Source organism: Calonectris borealis, chromosome 3 (assembly GCF_964195595.1).
Source record: "Calonectris borealis chromosome 3, bCalBor7.hap1.2, whole genome shotgun sequence".
Lineage (NCBI taxonomy): Eukaryota > Metazoa > Chordata > Aves > Procellariiformes > Procellariidae > Calonectris > Calonectris borealis.
Window position 1 is genome coordinate 128,567,191 of NC_134314.1, and position 17,775 is coordinate 128,584,965.

Below are 17,775 nucleotides of genomic sequence, written 5' to 3' on the forward strand. Positions count from 1 at the left end.
CACCGTAGAGCATTTCTACCTGTAAGAGACCGCAGAGGCATTTGATCCCTCACTCACGCGCGTCTTATTTGCGTGCAGGCGTACGACTGCTCATGATGTGGTTTTGCACATACAAGTGGCTTCCCGTTCGTGGGAAGTTTGTGGCCCCATCATATGTGTGTTGTTCACTTTCTGTTTTTTTAACCTGCCTACAGTGTAATAGTGGTTTTTACCAAATTTTACCCAGTTTGGAATTGTACGACCACTAACAGTGTTGGAAATGTTGCTGAAGTAGGAGGCTGCCGACGTCCCACGCTACCATATCGGCAAAAGTTGAAGGGGGATGATTATTCGTTCCAATTTTTGCCAACATTTCCTCCCTCCGTTTTTTCAATCAACAGACCAACGGGGGCAAGGACAAAGCCTGTGGGTACCCATTTCTCTCCAGGTCCCCAAGGGTACCGAGGTGAACTTTCTGTCGTGAGTTGCCCTTACAACTGGTGCCCACCGTGTGCCGAGTTTGCCGTGTCGCCCGCGGCTGGTTTCCGCTGTGCTGGGCGCCCGCGAGCAGCCGGCCTGACCTTCATGCGAGCGCGACGGGTGTGCTGTTCCTCTATTTATATGATTTTGTGTTCTCTCCCTTTAGATTAGAATATGTAATGGTCTCGTTACGGTAATTGCCGCAGGTAAGAGCGATGCTTCCCGCAGGCCCCGCTGCTGCTGGCGTTGTGCTCCATCACTAACAGCTCTCCTCCTCCTCCTCCTCCTCTTCCTCCTCCTGTGCTCAGCGCGTGGCCGCGGCGGCTCTGGGGCTCTCCGGGTCTGTCTCTGCCTGTCTCTGCCCCCGCCACCCCATCTCCTCCCACCCCCCGCACACCGAGCCCCGTGGGGTGCCCACTGCCCGCCCGCCCAGGCGGCCGCTGCTCCCCCCGGCTGCTGCCGGGCACGGCCGACGCCGGCACCTGCCGCAGTGGGAAGAGTTTTGGTCGCGGCTGGGCCTGTTTGCGTGGGTGTTTGTGGCCGGGGCACCACAGGACGGGATCGGGGACAGGGCAGCCACCGGCAATACGCTGGGTGCACCCCCGGGCCCTCCGGCAGCGAGCGCCCGCGGGAGCTGCACGGCATCACCTCCGCAGCGGTGCTCGCCCGGAAACCAGCGCGACTTGCAGGAAGGAGTTGCTGCGCAGCTTGTGCTGGGTTTTTTCCCCCTTTTTGCAAATTTCACGTTTGGCTGAGTTGTAAATTTTAAGCACTCCCCGGGTCCACCTGTGACTCGGAAACTAGCATTTTTTATTTACTACACCATTGCGGAGCTGCTGCTTGGTTTTTACAGCTTGTAATTTCACATTGCCTGTGCACCCTCTGAAACAGACACAGCATGAGAGGAAAAACCCCTCCTCCCTGTCACTGCAAAAAGAAAAAGAACTAAGCCTCTCACGAGCATCTCAACATCAATACACGTAGGACGCTGATTTCCCCGGGCACGTGCGGGCGGGTGTGCGCAGCCCTGCTTCTCTCCCTAGCGCAGCTGAGCGAGTGGAGCCGCGTCTCTGAACAAAGTTGCAGGCTCCCCTTGCAAGACGGCCAAGTAATTAGAGTTCGTGCCAGACAGCTTGCAAGTGGAATTATAATATTTGTATGAAAGCCTTTATCTTTCGTGGTTATTACTTGCTCACTCTGCAGCTGCTGTCTCCCTATCAATCAAGGCGGTTTCGGGGGAGCTTCAAGGTTGATTGCATAGCTAAGGACTCGCCAGAAGAAAGTTCGGACTGAAGGAATGTGCTGGCTCCCGAGGCGGGCGGATGCTGCGGGTGCTCCCGGAGCGAGGTGTGCCTCGCCCGCACCCCCACCTGCCGCAGCCGCCCTGCTTTTCGTATGCGCAGGCCATGCATTGTTCAGCGCTTGCATGAATATTGCTTGAGCTTGTCCATTTGGTGAAAACTGTATTATTTTGACCATCTGCCATTCTGCTTAACTGCAGGAATGTAAAGTACGACACCTCCCTCACAGCCCTTCCCTCCCCCACGCTTTTCTCCCCGCGAACAGCACCGCGGGTTTTGTTTTTAATCCAAAACTGACAGCTCCACATTTTTCACAGAAAATGCCTTTACACGCTAGGTCACGTTTTTCACCTTTTTTTAATGCGATATTTCCCCTTCAGTCAATTGTCCTGAAGTATAAATCTGGTAAGTGAAGATTGTCTTTGAAATGCAAACGCCGGTTTGCAAACTGGCTGGGGGATTTCAAAGCAGCAAGAGGTACTTTGGGTTTAGCTGCAGCCAGACCTCAGCATTGTTCCCTTCACTGCTTTGAGCCATTAAAATATCTAGAGTTAGCTAAAGCATGAGGACAAAGTTTTAACCCTTGTAGTGAGGAAACAGAACGTGATGCTGCCTGTGCCCAACAAACTCCATGGAGTTTCCGAGCATTATTCCCGAGAAGCGACAGGATCAATGCAAGCTGTTAAAACGCCCAGAGTGGGGCTGCTGCAGTTCCTCGTGGTGGGGCGAGGTAGGTTGCAGTGTTTGTCATGAGGTTTAAAATACCCCGGACCACTCCAGCCGCCTGCTGAAAAGGCAGCCGGGTCGGCCTGGGTCTCTCTCCTGCGGAGGCAGATCGAGTCCCAGGCGCTTCCCTGCCTGCAGAGCCCTCTCCCGCCCGCCTTCCTGAACCACGGACATTTCCTGACACGTTCCACGAGGGCAAGGCTCGCCCTCCTCGTGAGCGAGGTTTCCCTGCTCACCGCTGCCCGATGGGCAGCTCAATCATCGGCAGCTTCAGCCAAGGCACTGGCTGCATTTTGGTGCATTTTCTGCACGTTTGAGAGTCACCTGGGCTGATAAAGTTGAAGGGAGTATTAAAGATACCCCCGTAATCGTCAGTCGCACAAGCTAACAGCAAATACAGGCGCAGCCTGAAAATACAGCTGCTTGTTGAATTGGAAGTAGGTTTGTGCTGCAAAACACAACCATCCGTCTGGAGTTCAGAGGCGGTCGCACGGCTGCCGAGACCGGCCCCGACCTTCGGTGCGGGCTCGGAGCCTTCCTTGTTCTCCCCGCGCGCTGGCAAGCACCTGGGTGCGAGGCTGTTCCTCCGTCCCACCGCTAATGAAAACCTTTGTGTTAAGACTTAGAGAGAGAATTATAACACGGTTTAAAAATACTGTACCCCGAGGGAGCTGATGAAATGACGTTCACACCGGGAAATGCCTTGGGACAGTCAGAACGCCAGCCGCAAGAGCAGGGCTGGGTTGCAGCATGCGGGTTCGTATTCCTCAGAGCACCGTTACAGTCACGCAGGGGAGAGGCAGGAGTTGCACACACGCACGCCCCTCAGTTTATTCATTTACTTCTTCGTTTAATAGCTGTATCCTCATCTGTTCTCATTCAGCCAACCTATTTAGTCCTGGCCTCTAGTCGTAATTGCCTGTGGGGAATAATTGAGGTGTAACTTAACGTTGTTGAACAACAAAGCGTAAACACATGTAGACACTGCTACAGCCATCCAGGTTCCCCAGCCCACAGAGAAAGTTCTTGAACGGTGGCCGTGAGTGCACCGGTAATGATGGGTACTCAGTGTCCTGTTTAAGTAGTGGAACTAATTAGAAAAAATGGGCATTCTTTGTTTTTTTTGTCAGAGGCTAAGACACCTCCCAGGTAGAGTTTCCTGACAGCATTCACGCTATGGAAACTCGCTTCCAGTAGATTAAATACAGAAGAGCTGTTTAGTGACACGCAGCAAAAAATAATTTTATGTAACACGCACTTGAAAGAAACATTTTTCGAGTTGCGTTATGTGGTTTTGTTGGAGCTCTGAGTGAGCAGGATCGGTGCATCCGCTCCCCAGTGCGGGGCCGCTGCGGCACCTCGCAGCGCCGGGCTGCGGGCGGCTGCTGGGGCCCTCGGCGCCTGCAGGGTCTGCGCGAGCCGGCACGCCGGGCCCGAAAGGGGCTGCTGCCGGGGGCTCTCGTGTGCTCGCCTGGGCCCGCCCGCTCCTTGCTTTTTGTGGAAGCTGGCAAAGAGAAATTCCTTACTTCCCCAGGCAAGCGCAGTATGGCGGTTCCTCAGCTGCTGCGCCACATTTCTACTGTAAATGTCACGCTCACCTGAGTGATCCTCGAGATTAATTTGAAGGAGGAGGTGGAGAGGGGCTGCGTTTTGCCAAGCAGTTATTCTGATGCACAGACAGGCAGGTTGGTTCTCTCCTGACGTTGTGTTTTTCTCTGCCGGTTCTGTTTTCCAGGCTGCCTCACCACAAGTGCAAGCGCTGACCTTACGGTCACCATAGGGATAGAGTTAGCAGACCAGACCTCGCCCACGTTGCCACGTGCCTCCAAGAGCAGAGTCTCCGGGAAGCTTCGCCGCTCCGCCAGTGCTCTCAGCAAGTCTTCCAACTGAGGTGCTGCGGGAGCAGAACTCCGGCCGAGGGAACCCAGGAGACCTTAAAACAGATATAAATTATTTGCCGCATCTGTAGAACTTGCAATTTTGGATGAGCACGTGTTGAAGGGGTGGGGGAAGGGGTTTGCTCTGTAAAATTGCAGTTCTCATGTATTCAGACAGACATGGCTGGTGAGCAGCTATACCTGCATTACCATCATGCCTTTCGCTCGACCGTTTCCGTCACAAGAGAACGAAGGCGTCGGGAGCTCCCACCGCCGGTGTGGCATCGGGCTGGCGGCAGCACGCACTTCTTCTCCCCGAGCACCTGTGCACAAGTACTGGTGTCGCAGCGAGAGGACACGAACCAGTACTGAAACCAGTTTATTTAATGTAACTTTAGAGCATTGCTTGTAGTCATTCCAGTCAACACTTAAATTGTGTATTAGGGACTTCTGTCTAAATAGAGGTTTTTCTATGACTAGCCACGTAACAAATACTCCCCTCCTCTGGAGTGCGGGTGGGTGATGGAGGTGCTTTCCAGTCTGTCTTCAGCCTCTGCTCCCCTTCTGTTGTCCGTGGTCATCCAGCGCCTGTTCTGTGCATGTAGCTAAGAATTAGTAATCATCAAAGAGCTCCTTTACCAGAAATTAAGGAGGGCACTGCCAATTTCACAAAGTGGCAGCACTGCATTAGGGTCTGCTTAATCGCGCTATCTTGTTCAAGCTCACGCCTCACTACCTCCTGTGTAACATCCGGAAGCCCAAGATGCTCCGGCCGCCGCTCGGTCCGCCCAGTCCTGCAGAGCAGAGCAGAGACCAGGCTCCTCTCCTCAGTGCCCGTCGGGTGCCGCCTGCGGTAGAGCTGCGATTGCTGGGGTGGCAGCATCCCGGGCAGGCGTGAGGTACTGGTTAGCAGCTACTGCGCCAACTGGGTTCAACCGTTTACCTTCACGTCTGTGCATTTATTTTAGACAGAAGTCCTCTTTTTCAGCACTGGCTTTGGCTTCGGGATTGCTGTGTCATCTGCAATAGCGCATGCGATGGATGGCTGCGTACTGGGAACTAAATAGAAAAATAAAAATAACCAGATTCCTTTCTGAAGAGCAAATGCCGCACATTTGCCACGACTACTTCTCACCGCGGTTTGAATAGTTAGACAGGACACCTCCTAGGGAGCCACCTCACCTTCTCACAACATCAGGGCAACAGTCTGCAACCTGAAGCACCTCTAGTTAGAATAAAATAAATCTGAAGGCTTTTGAGGACGTGCAGCATCCTCTTGGCACTTTGTGTAGTAAGCAAATCTTGTATTTTCAATAGGAAGTGTATTTCAGTCTACGTGTATCATAGGTTTCTAGGGGTGATGATAACTTTCTGTAGCTAAAAAGCCCCTGTATTATAAAGACAAAAGAAATCTGAGAGAGATCCTGCAACCACTCGGTGTGAATGAGGATGGCCAGACCGAGGGCAGCAATCCATCGATGCGCCGCCGTGAGGGACCTGTGGGACACACCACGTGCAGCAGAACGTGAGCCTCCGCCTGATGACTGCTGCGGGACCCGCACCACGTTCAGCCGGGGCCTCCCCGGCGCTCCTGGCGCGCGTGGACGAGGAGAGGAGATGGCTGAAAAGCCGACACAGTAATACTGTGTTAGCTTTACTTTTTTGGTGTCTTGAACATCAGCGTCTGCCCCTTCTCAAGGGTTGTGTCAGACCCCTCTGGCCCTCCTAACCCTCCCCAGGTCTGGTTCGCGTCGTTGCTTTTGGTTGCGGTTTTGTTTGGTTTGCTACTTGGCATTCAAATGCAGACCTCTCAACTAAATGTGCTTCGGTTTATAATTTGGGTTTCGGTGAAGCAAAACGCACCATTGGGCCACCGCTTTTTTTGCACTTCTACTTCGGTGTTAACGTGAACGTCCGTTTGCGTGTCAGGTCCAGCCCGGTGACTTCCCTGTAAATACGGGATACGGTTTTATAAACGTTGCCAGGAACACTGGGGCAGCTCGACACTGTGCTGCGGGCTCTGTGCAGAGGGCTGCTCGGTCCGAGGGGCAGCCGGCTCGGCCCGCGGCGCTGCCCGGAGCAGGAGCTGGAGCCGGCGCGCCAGGACACGGGTAACGCAGCCGTCCTGCTGGGAAGGAGCCTCGTTTGCTGAGGGTTTTGACTGCCATTTTGATTTTCTGCCTCACATTTTGGTTTTGCTTTTTACTGATTGTATTTGTAAAGGAAATTAGAAAATAAAACATGTATTTTAATTTATTTTCTTTTCAGGACTGGATAGGCAAGGCTGTCTTGTTCTTAGTTATCCAATAAATGGTCTGAAATAATTCAAAGGCATTCTTCTGAATAAAAGGAGACTTTTCTCGTTAGAGCAATATGCATCTCTAATTCAGGGAAGAATTAAAACACCGATGAAAATAGTATTTTCCTGATGTCAAAAATCTAAAAATATTAATTTGTAGAAATTCAGCTGTGGTTTTGTACTATGAACCGGATAACAAAGCTGTTCTCTTACCCCTCACAAACTTAATAAACCTTAGCTCACAACAACGTTCTTAAAGAGCAATGAAAAGGTGCGTACCTGCGTGGTGTGTGCGCCGTCTGGGAGGCGGGAGGTGCCGTGGCCAGGCAGGCGCTCTGCCTTCCGGCCGTCCGGTGGCGCCGGCGGCTGCTCCCGGCCGCGCGCCGACTCTGGGGGTGGTACCTGGGCCCAAGCAGCCGGGGCCGCTGGGCAAGATTCCAGCTGTTGCGCGTGGCGTGGCTTTGCAGGTCTGGTGCACATGCGGCGGGACCTTTGCGTTAAAGCTGGTGTACGTGAAGCGGTAACACGGCATCACCGGCGCGGGTTTTGCCTTCCCGCAGCGCGCCGAGGACCGCGGCCGCAGAAGCAGCTGCCGGGTGCGTAACCAGCAGCATCATTTCCAGACTCAAGGCCTGGCTGGCAAAACTCAAAGTGTTAACGCCACACCACGACTGAAGCGCAGGCACCCCACAAACTCACGCCTCGCATTCGCCCGATGGTGTTCTCGGTGGGGGGCCCTAGAACCATTCTTTATTTTGGGGTTTTTCATCCTGTCCCTCACCGTGAAGAGTCCTTTGCTACTGAACACCGGCAGCGCTGCCATCGGAGGGGCTTCTGCAGCTCATACCTAGGAGCCTTCATCACAGCACTCAGGCAGCCAGGGCACACACGTGATCGATGTTCGCAAAGGACCGGCCCTCCGGCTGAGTGTGGAAGCGGCTCCTCCGGAGAGCGCTCCCGGCGCAGCGCTCCCGGCACGCTGACCCTGCCGAGCATCCTTGGCGGCCGCCCCGGCTGGGCGGGAGCCGCGGAGCCTGCGCGACAAGGGCATTAGCTGCGGAAGCCGCTGAAGGGGGCTTGCAGCAATTTGCTCATAATAATTACAGACCATTACGAAACCCCAGAAGACATTATTTATATACCATTCATTGCAAGAAATGCATGATGGCAAGGCTGCCCTTCCTAAGCCGTGTAATGCCTTATTGCTGAGCGATTTGCATGAACATCAAAACCAATATGTTTCTGATGGTGATTTTCTACTCTGTGGAGACATTATTTAAAAAAATGAAGGGGGTCTGCACTCTCAGTCGTAATTATGCCAGGGGTGCTTATGCATTACTGCCCGCTTATGCCAGTGGGAATGGGAGGGGATTATTTGGCAGTGGGAAAAGACACTTGGAAATGTCTGTTCCTTGGCTGAGAAGAGACAACAAAGTTCTCGCTTCAATTGCTGTCAGGTGCGTTAGTCAGAAATGGAGAATTAATCCAAACGGCTCCAGATAAAGCCCTGAACGTCTCCATTTGTAGAAATAACTTTACCCACTAACGAGGCGTTAGGAACCCGGCTTTCACCCACCTTTCGTAAGGAGCTCCCTGTCCCAGGCCCAGCACTGGCCACACTCGTGTTGCGCTCCGTGAGCGGCCGGGAACCGGCCCTTTTCCGGACGAGGGTGAGCGAATTGTGCAAGATGGGGCAGCTGCAGGAACCGCCGCGCAGGAGAGCCAGCGAGGGGCTGGGGTCACGCCGGCGCCGTCCCCCCGGGGAGCCGTGCAGCGTCCAGCACTGATGGGGGTGAGGGATGTTCCTGCGGCCCTGGGGCTGACGCGGGCACCTGGCCCCAGCCTGGCGGGCGCGGCCCCGGTCCCGGCGCGGCTGGGGCTTCATCCGCACCTCAACCTCCGTCCTTCCCACCGAGCAGCCCCGGCTGAAGGCCCCGCGGCCGAGGGGTGCTCAGCGCTGGTGTACAACGGCTGCGTCGCACTGGAGGAAGCTGGATAATTTGCAGGGTGTTAACTGTAGCGTCCAATTTAATTTGCATCATTATTTGAGCTGTTCAGTGCCCCCGCACCCAGGGGACGGGTGCTTACACAAACCTGTGCACCCCACACCGCCCCCTCAGCAGACGCGGTGCCCGGGCTGACGCCCGCCGGGGCCCCCGCGCCGCTCCAGCCGTAGCAGCTCCCTCCCCGCAGGCTGCCAGGCCGGCTCCCTCGGGCAGAGCTTGGCCTGGCGCGGCGGGGGGCAAGCACGCACGCGGCCGCAGGCTTGAGTCGCCCCAGCGGCATCAGCCCAACCAGCCGCCAGCAACAGGAAGAAAATGTCCACAGACAGACGTACGTTAGAAATATAGAGTAAAATAAAATAAAATATTATATAAAAATTAATTTATACTTATACATAAGAACACTTAGCATTTTTATATGTATTATCTGACTGCTGTATCTATTAATGTTGTATATTACATAATTATATAAACATTATCTATTATGTATATTATGTTATATCTATTATATGTTATAGGATATCTAATTATGTATCTAATTTTTTATATTATATATATCCATATATTTATATTAGATATAGTATATATTATACATATCAAATATACACGGATATAATGTGTACATAATATTATATTATAATAAGCATAATATAATCTATGACCTATAATCCATGTATTACGTAATGTTTAGAATGTGATATACATTATATAATATACAGTAGAATATACTACGTGCGCTACATAATATATTGTATATTATTCATACATTAATATTTGCTTAATATTAATAATGTATTTATTAATTTTATCGAAATATGGATTATATGTTATGTATATACTATATGTTACGAATACATTATATCTGTATATATACGTATGCACACATACCTAGTATATACTCTAGATATATGTACACATTACTATATAAACTATAACATTACTGTATAAACTATATTATATGCATAATATATATGCAGTATACTTTTAATAAAGATTTATGAGAAAAATTATAGTTATATAAATAATCTCAGCTATATATGAATAATATAATAGATTATATAACGAATATGTAATATAATACATGATGCTTTATATTGCATAATGCATATATAATATACATCATAGAATATTCAATGCACTATGTACAATACAGTATATAACACTATACGTTATAGATTATGCATAACATGTATGTATAATATTGGTTACATATGCATACACTTGTGCACCTATACATATACCTATATACGTATATATACTTGTACATACACAACAGTGTATGCATTATATAATGCATACTCTATACTCCATAATATAGTCCTACAAAGCTAATAAAAAATTCAATGAGACAGTATTATTCCATTATCTGAATATTGATACTGTATCAATAATGATATATAATGCATATATAATATTATGTACTGTATATAACATATTATAATATGCATTATATAATTTATGTTATATATTATATAATATGATATATTATAAACTACATTGATATGATATATTATGTGTAATATCTTATACACTGTACTACATATTATGATGTATACTTATATGAATAAAAGGAACATAATTTTTATATTTATTTTATGTAGAATTATAATTTATTATACATAATAAATTCTGTATTTCTTTTGTGTGAGTGTGTATAATTAAAACAAAATTTTCCAGGTCAAAACTAAGCCACCATCCCATGCAGCTGTTTGGCATTTTCCTCAGTTTTTTTTTTTTTTTCTTAGAACTGTTATTGCAATACATTTAATTTACATATGAAAACCGGTAAAATTAGCAAATGAAATGATGACTTGGTTCCTTACCCTGATAAATAAAAACCCCATTCTGAACTGAGGGTGAATTGTGTCGTTTGCCCCCCCGGCCGCTCCGCGGCCAGGGCAGCCGCCCAAGCCCCGTCAGGAGCCCGGCGCGGCACAGGCGGAGGCTTTGCTCTGCTTTAAATTACTTTCTGTAAATCAACTTCCCCGTCACATGAGAAAAGGTTTAAAAAATTAAGTTTGTCTAAAACCGCCGTGGTCCTCAGGCCACAGGCAAGGCGTGTGGGGCGCAGGAGACAAGGCGGGGAACCGGTTGGGCTTTATGCTCCCTCGGCTTCAAAGCTGCAAGGGGGTTTTATTATTATTTAAAAATAGCGATTCTTTTCTAAAAGTAACAGGTGATTTAGCTGGAGCTGGCGGACGGCTGTTAAAAGTAATGTCCGAGTTACCATATCGGGAGGATGTATTCTGAAGAGGGTCCCCGTGCTGGTTCCCCTCCGCGGGTGCAGGGCCACCTCTCCCCATGCCAGCGACGTCGCCGCAGCCGTGCCGCCGCCCTGCCGCCGCCGCCGCACACGTCTCTGCCCGATCTCAGTCTCTCCCTGCCTGTGCTGATGGTAAGGGCAAAATCAGAAGCTGTGGCTAGAATATTACCGGGATGTTTGTGCCTTTGCTAGACACTACATATCTTTTCAGCCGTGCACTTAGATTAAATAAGATTTTTTAAAACAAAGCCTGCCGGTGTCCTGCCCTGCAGCCTTTATCTGTGGGACAGCCCCGTGAAATGGAAGGCCACGCCTGGCATGTCCATCTTTCTGATTAACATATCAAATGCGTCCACGAGGCAGACCTTTGTTATGCGGATTGTAAACTAAATTTAATTAAAACCATTTAAAGCCGTAATGAGGCTTTTTATGTGCATGGAAGGATTTGAGATGTTTGAATGCTATGTGCAAAAGGTGGGCAGCCGGGCACCCTGGTCCTTCACAAGGGGAGACGCCTGGGTGCCCCAGGTAACTGGCCGTACCACCCAGCTGCAGCAGCCCCGCTGGCCCAAGACGCCCGCCGCGACCCAGCACCCCCGCAGGCGGGCGACGGGACACGAGGTGGGTTGGCACCGCCGCCACGCGGCACCCCGCAGCACCCCGCAGCACCCCACGCCCGCTGGGGACGGAGGGGCAGAAACGCCTGCGGCTCCATGAGTGGTTTTGCCCCCTGCCAGCTCATTAAAAAGCGAGGCGGGTTTTAAACAGGTTTGCGTGGGGGAGAGCTCTGAAATCCAAAGCAAAAGCCCCGTCCCGGGCCCATTTCTGGGCTCACCCTGGCCCCCGGGACACCTCCTCCCCCGCCCGCCCAAGACACAAACCAGACGATGCTCGGCGAGGCCAGGCAGCCTCCTGCCGCACCGCCAGCCCCAAAACCTTGGGCCGTGCCCAGGTGTGTTTCCAGCAAGTCCTCCAAGCGAGGCAGCCAATGGGTGCGCCTACTGCATTGATGGCTGCGAGTCACCACGTTGTCGATACCAAAACTGCTGAAAAATTACACTCAAGAAGCGGCATCACAGAGACTATTCCTCTGCTGGCGGCGGCGCTGGCACCGCCGACAGGAAAAGCCCTTCCCAGCTTCTCGCTAGCTCCGCGCCCGCGGTTCAGTGATGGTGTTCGAGCTGCGTTTTTCAGGACCCTGAAGGTTCCTGTAATTAATCGCCCCGGTTCCTTTCAGTTTGCAAACAATCCGTTTCAGACCATGTGTTCAGCTCTTTGTGTGCTCAGAGAAGAGGAAGGCCCCAGCGATTTGCGAACCGGGCAAACATCCCTGCCCACGGGCACAGAGAGTGAGCAACGCTGTACCTGCGCGCCAACTGCCTCCAAGAATTGGAAATCGCGTCACATTTGGGGTAGGATCAGCATTTTCCATGGTGCCCAAACCTGTTCCTGCTGGATGCATTGAGAGCCATCAGCAAATTGATTTGTTAGCTGACAGCAGGAGGCTTTGTTTGCACAGCGCTGGCCGGCCTGCGCTGCCGGATGGCGAGAACATGGCACCGAAAAGGCAACACCTGCATTCCCAGAAACTGCTGCGTGCGGCGCTGGTCGAGCTCCGGTTTCAGCTGCGCCGCTCGGCTCTTGGCGTATCCGGCGAGCTAAAAGTGGGCTTGAGGGTCTCACGGACACGGAGGTGGAGGCAGAAGAGAGCCAGGCTGAGGTACCGTGTCGGGGGCCCAGGCAGTGGGGCAGCACAGGGGAGGAGCAGCTCCGCGCTGGGGCAAGTTGGTGAGGGGTGGGGACAGACCCCTCCCCGAAATATTGCCCAAAGGAGGCTTGCCATGAGCGGGTGGCTTCGTAACCCGCAGTGGTGGGGCGATGCCCTGCACTGCCAGAGTCTCAAGAGACGTGGAAAGTCGGTGCTGATCGCTCCCCATAAAATCCCTCGGGCAGTTGGTGCCTCACACTTGCAACGACCTTCTCCCAAAGCTCTGCAGCGGTGCAGCCGATGAAAGGAGGGGCGCAGTCCGAACGGCCCAGCAGCTCGCTCTGCCAAGGCTGCTGTAGCCCCGTGACGCCAAAAGCAAGTCCCCTGTTCTACAGGGCGTTTGTGAAGGGAGCCCAGTTCACAAAGTACTCCAGTTTCACCTCTCCTTACTCCTCCCCACAATACGAGCCTCCACTAACCACACTTTCCACTGCAGTGTATGTTCCCGTTAGCAGCAGATGCCAGCGCGTGGGTGCTGATGGCTACCCTGACGGTTCCCTGCAAACCTGGGAAGTTCTTCTGACCCCAGCAGATTTTATCTGACTCCTACCAGAACAGGCGTGAATTTACTTGACTACTGGGAAATCAATACCAATATGAAGCAGGTGTTTTGTGGCCTGTCGGTGCCACAGGCTTAAAGCAACGATTTCAGCTGGGGCACTGCTGTGAAGGTGCGGATGGAGCCTCCGGGCCTCTCTGAAGGATGTGCTGGGCATCGGTCTGGAAACAGCGTCCGGCAGCCCGAGAGGACTGCCGCGGGCATTGGCAAACTCCCCTCGGGGAGCTCCCGCTTTGTATGAGCGGAGAGACCGGCCTGCCCGGCCCGCGGACAGCCGAGACACACCTGGTTGTGACAGCCCAGTATCTGGGGCTTTCCAAGGCCAGGGAAGCCGGGAAAAGCAAAACCACGCTTCTTGCCAAGCATATTTTGCTGCCTGTATCTCTGAGGCTGTTGAGGCCGTGTTCTCCTTTTCAGTGTATCAATTTACAGCTAAAACCACAGCTTCGCCTAGACCTGAAGTCAGTCCTGGTATAACGAAGTTGGTTTCCTAGGAATCAAGGCAGCAGGAGCATACTAGCTTTGGTGCTTTTCAGCCTGACTGAACAAGGAAAAAAAAAATCTTTCTCTAGAAAGATTTTCTTTCTCCAGAAACCTTGCTACATCAAAAAATATTCAGACATGTCCTGGGAAGCTCCCCTGCAGGAAGCTCCAGAAGGTCACCTGCCTTTCCCACGGCAAAGCAGCCGCCTCTCAGACAAGAGCCTGTAGGTGAGTGAACGTGGCAGGAACAGGTTGGAAACCTCTTCCAGCGAGCAAAAGCCTCAAAGGCGTTATCGTCCCCCAGACGGGAGTGTGCCAAAACACCCAAGCCGAGACCTCTCAGCCCAGAGTCGGCCCTTAACACACTAGTAGGTGACAAGGTGTTTGCATTTGGGGTTGCCAAGCAGATCTGCATGCCATGAGGTTGGCCCCGTGGCTTCTCCTGCTGGCAAAGGTGGAGATCGTACAGCTGCACTGCGACATCTGTGAGAGGGGTTTCACTGACCCAGCATACATCTTCCCCACTTACAGTGATATTATAACAATTTTTGCTAAAAAAATTAAGAAACTGCTTTTTGACCAAACCCATGCAATTCCCACGTACAGACACAAGCCCTGTAGCACCCGCACACATCAGGGCTGATGACCCCACACCGCTGCTACTTAGAACGCTCCTGGGAGCAGGCACGTCCTGCGCAGAGCCCCGCCGCGGGCTTTGGGACACAGCCGCCTCTCCCCTTGCAGGGTGAGCCAGGGCGCTTTGCACCGTGTCTTCCCCCTGCCCCAGTCACTGCCCTGTGAGTTTCTTCAGGCATCGGTGTCTTCCCCTGCTCCAGAGGGGAGTGCTAGCACGCCCAGCTCTTCCATGCCTCTTCCCGAGGGCCAGAAGCAGAGCGCAGGGACAGCCTGCGCCCGGCGACAGCCGCGGGCAAGGGCCAGGGCTCAGGCTCCAGCCCACAGCCGGTGCCTGCGGCGCGGGGTAGCAGCCACAGCGCACCCCTTGGCACAGCAGGGCAACCTTCCCCCAGGACCGGACACACCTCACTCTGCTCTTCTCCCCCCTTTAATTCCTTTTTAATTGATCTCATCAAAAGGTGCAGAGCAGGCTGCTGCCTACCAGGGCACCCTGCCAGCTTAAGTCCAGAGCCCAGCCCCAGCCCCTTGCTCCCCCCAGAGCCCCCAGGGCCAGCCCGGCAGGGAGACACAGGAGGCAGCAGGGGCACGCTTGAATTTGAAAATATTTTATTTGAATAGTAAATAATTATACAGTTGAAACAGTTCTATCGAAGCACTCTATAAATAGCTAACAGTTAAGAAAATAATGTGTGTAGAAAAAGAGATTGCATCTAAAAGTAAGAGCTGTCAGTTGCACAGGATAAAATGGTTAAGATCGTGTGTTATTCTAGGTATAAAAGTTAAAACCTTTTTAGCAGATCCCTTTAGAAAAAAAGATCTTCTAAAACGCACAGTGAAATGGCGGGCGGGGGAGACAAAAAAAGCGCATTAGAGTATCTGCGATCAAATAATATCGATCTTCATAATTAATATAAATAAATAACGAATAAATAACATAATTACTCAAACCAACATATACAGATAGTCAACTCATGAGCTACCTTAGTAAGGGCAAAACGAACAAAAACAGAAAGTTGGCATGTCACAGTTAAGGCAGTTTCTACAGCATTTTCTGGAGACCATCAACAGCAGAGTCAAGGCATTTGTGGCTATACTAAAGGAAACTCTCATTTCTCCTCAAGCGGTTTGATCTGTTCACATTTATAAAAACCGAAACGAACGAACGGAAAAAAAGAGACCCCGGAAAGGTAAATGTAAAGCCAGATTCCAGCAGTTCACAAGCCGTATTAAAGCTAATCGTGTGGCGAGTCCGGAGCGCAGCCCGCGGGACGCGCTCGGCCGCGGCGGGCAGCCCGGGCCCCGGCGGGGGAGCGGGGCCGGGCCCCGGGAAGGCACGGGCGGCTCTAGCAGGCGGGGCGCAGCGGCACCTGGAGCAGGATGACCTGCCTGTTCTCGGAGGGGTGGCACTTGTTGATGTGCCGGGTCAGGCCGGGCGAGCTGTAGAAGGTGGCCGGGCAGTACTTGCAGGGGAAGACCTGGGCGGCGTGCAGGAGGCGGAGGTGCCGCTCCTGGCTGCTCTTGCTGGGGAAGGTCTCCCCGCAGACGGGGCAGAGGCGGCACTCGGCGGGCGGCGGCGCGGGCGGCTCCTCGGCGGCGGGCTCCGGGGCCGCGGCGGGGGCCGGTGGCGGGGCCGGGTGGCCCAGCAGGTGCTTGCGCAGGTAGGCCTGCCGGCGGAACCGCTTGGCGCAGCGGGGGCACTCGAAGAGCCCCTCCTCGGAGCCCGCCTCCGAGGCGCCGCCGGGGCTCGGCGTGTCCCGCTCGCTGCCGCTGCCGCCGCCCGCCTCCTTCGGCGGCTCCTCCGCCGGCGCCCGGTTCGCCTCGGGGCCGCCCTTGGCGGCGGGCGGGCGCGGCTTGTGCCAGCGGCGGTGGGAGGCGAGGTTGGCGGGACAGGAGAAGACCTTGTCGCACTCGGGGCAGCGGTACTCCACCCGGACGATGCGGGAGCAGCGGTGCTGCGCCAGCGCGAAGGGGTCCCCGTACTCCTCCTTGCAGAGCTGGCAGATGAACTCGCCCAGCGGCCGGGCGCAGCCGCCCCGCGCCTTGGCCGGCGCCTCCACCGGGCCCTCCTTGATGCGCAGCCCCAGCACGGGCGACGTGGTCACCTCGTCCTCGAAGGTCAGCTTGCGGATCGCCTTCGCCTTCTTGCCCGACGGGGCCTTCTGCCGGCCGGGCTCCGCCGCGCCCGGCGGGCGCTTGGCGGGCGGCGGGCGGCCCGGGGCGGGCGGCGCGGCCGGGGCGGGCGGCGCGGGGGCTCCGCCGGGACCGGGACCGGGGCCGGCGGCGGCGTGGCCGGCGGGCGGCTCGGCGTGGCCGGCGGCCCAGAGCTTGAGCTCGGCCGGGGCGAAGAGGAGCGGGTCCATGGTGCCGGGCACGGCCGGGGCGGGGAAGGACTCGGCCGAGACGGGCGAGCCCAGGCTGAAGCCGCGCTCCAGATACTTGTCCCTGCTGACGGGCCGCGTGGGGCTGTACAGCGCCTGCACGGCGGCATCGGGCGTCCCGAACGGCACCGGCGAGTCCCGCGGCGGGGGCGGCAGCGGCGGGGCGCCGCCGGCGGGGAGCGGCGGCCCGGCGGCCTCGCGGCAGCAGCGCGCCCGGTAGGAGACCGGGGTGGGCCGCCGGCTGCGCTTCACCAGGAAGCCCCGGGGCATCTTCGCGCCGCCTCCGCGCCGGCGGCGGCCGCGGCGCACGCTCCTCGCTCTGCCCGCGGCGCGGCCGCCGCCGCCTTTAAGCGGGCCGGGGCCATTGTTCGGGCCGGCGGCGGCGGGACGGGCCAATCAGCGGCGCCGCGGCGGGCGGCGGCGGCGGGCGGAGCGGGTGCACCTGAGCCCCCGCCCGCCCGCGCGGCCCCCGGCGGCGGCACACGCCCGGCCCCGCCTCCCGCACGCTCCGCGCCCCGCGCCGCCGCCCGGCCCGGCACGCGCGGGCCTTTGTGTGCCGCCCCGGGGCGGGCGCTGCCCCCCCGCCCGCGCCGGGACCGGCGAGCGCGGGGCGGGGGCCAGCGCTGCCCGGCGGGGACGGGGGACGGGCCGAGTGGTCCCCTCCGGTGCGGGAAGCCGGGACGCGCTCGGCCGCGGCGGCACCGCCCGCCCCGGCCCCCGGCCCGAGGGAGGTGCAGCAGGGAGCAGCCGGCTGCCCGCGGCGGGCAGACCGCTGGCGGGGGCGGGCCGGCGTGCGGGGAGAAGGAAACTTGGCGCGGGAGGAGGGAAAGTCCCTTCTGTGGCGGCGGCCGGCGGAGGGGGGGCTGCTCGCCGGGAGCGCCCCGCGCCGGGCGGGCGAGCGGGGCCCCGCCGTCGGAGGGTGCCGGCGCGGCCCGCTGGTGCGGCGGGTGGGTTCTGCCCGTCGCCGGCATCAGGTGCCTCACGGAGGGTCTAGCCGAGTGGGGAAGAAGGAAGCGGGTGCCG

At 54.9% G+C, this 17,775-nt stretch overlaps 3 protein-coding genes across 11 annotated transcripts in view; 1 reads left to right on the forward strand and 2 right to left on the reverse strand.

The window, feature by feature from the left end:
• The window catches only part of RALGAPA2 (Ral GTPase activating protein catalytic subunit alpha 2), a 135,695-nt gene extending 128,672 nt beyond the window's left edge, over positions 1–7,023 (forward strand). For 2 of the 9 annotated variants that reach the window (XM_075147889.1, XM_075147890.1), the window contains 4 exons: positions 381–445; positions 626–665; positions 2,350–2,490; positions 4,222–7,023. In XM_075147889.1, coding sequence (XP_075003990.1) covers positions 381–445; positions 626–665; positions 2,350–2,490; positions 4,222–4,376 — 401 coding nt within the window. In that variant the 3' untranslated portion in view covers positions 4,377–7,023. Of the gene's footprint in view, positions 1–380; positions 446–625; positions 666–2,349; positions 2,491–4,221 lie in introns of those variants that run through there. The other 7 variants (XM_075147894.1, XM_075147896.1, XM_075147891.1 and 4 more) reach the window with 5 other exon arrangements.
• A 3,385-nt stretch (positions 7,024–10,408) lies between these two features.
• Positions 10,409–17,775, reverse strand: part of CFAP61 (cilia and flagella associated protein 61) — a 120,897-nt gene continuing 113,530 nt past the window's right edge. Inside the window, exon 27 of the mRNA XM_075147900.1 lies at positions 10,409–11,054. Within this exon, the coding sequence (XP_075004001.1) occupies positions 11,035–11,054 (20 nt within the window). The 3' untranslated portion in view covers positions 10,409–11,034. The remainder of the gene's footprint in view (positions 11,055–17,775) is intronic.
• INSM1 (INSM transcriptional repressor 1) lies at positions 15,712–17,117 on the reverse strand. Its single transcript, XM_075148204.1, is given in 2 exon segments — positions 15,712–17,063; positions 17,066–17,117. Coding segments are annotated over 2 exon segments (1,398 nt in total). The 3' UTR covers positions 15,712–15,717.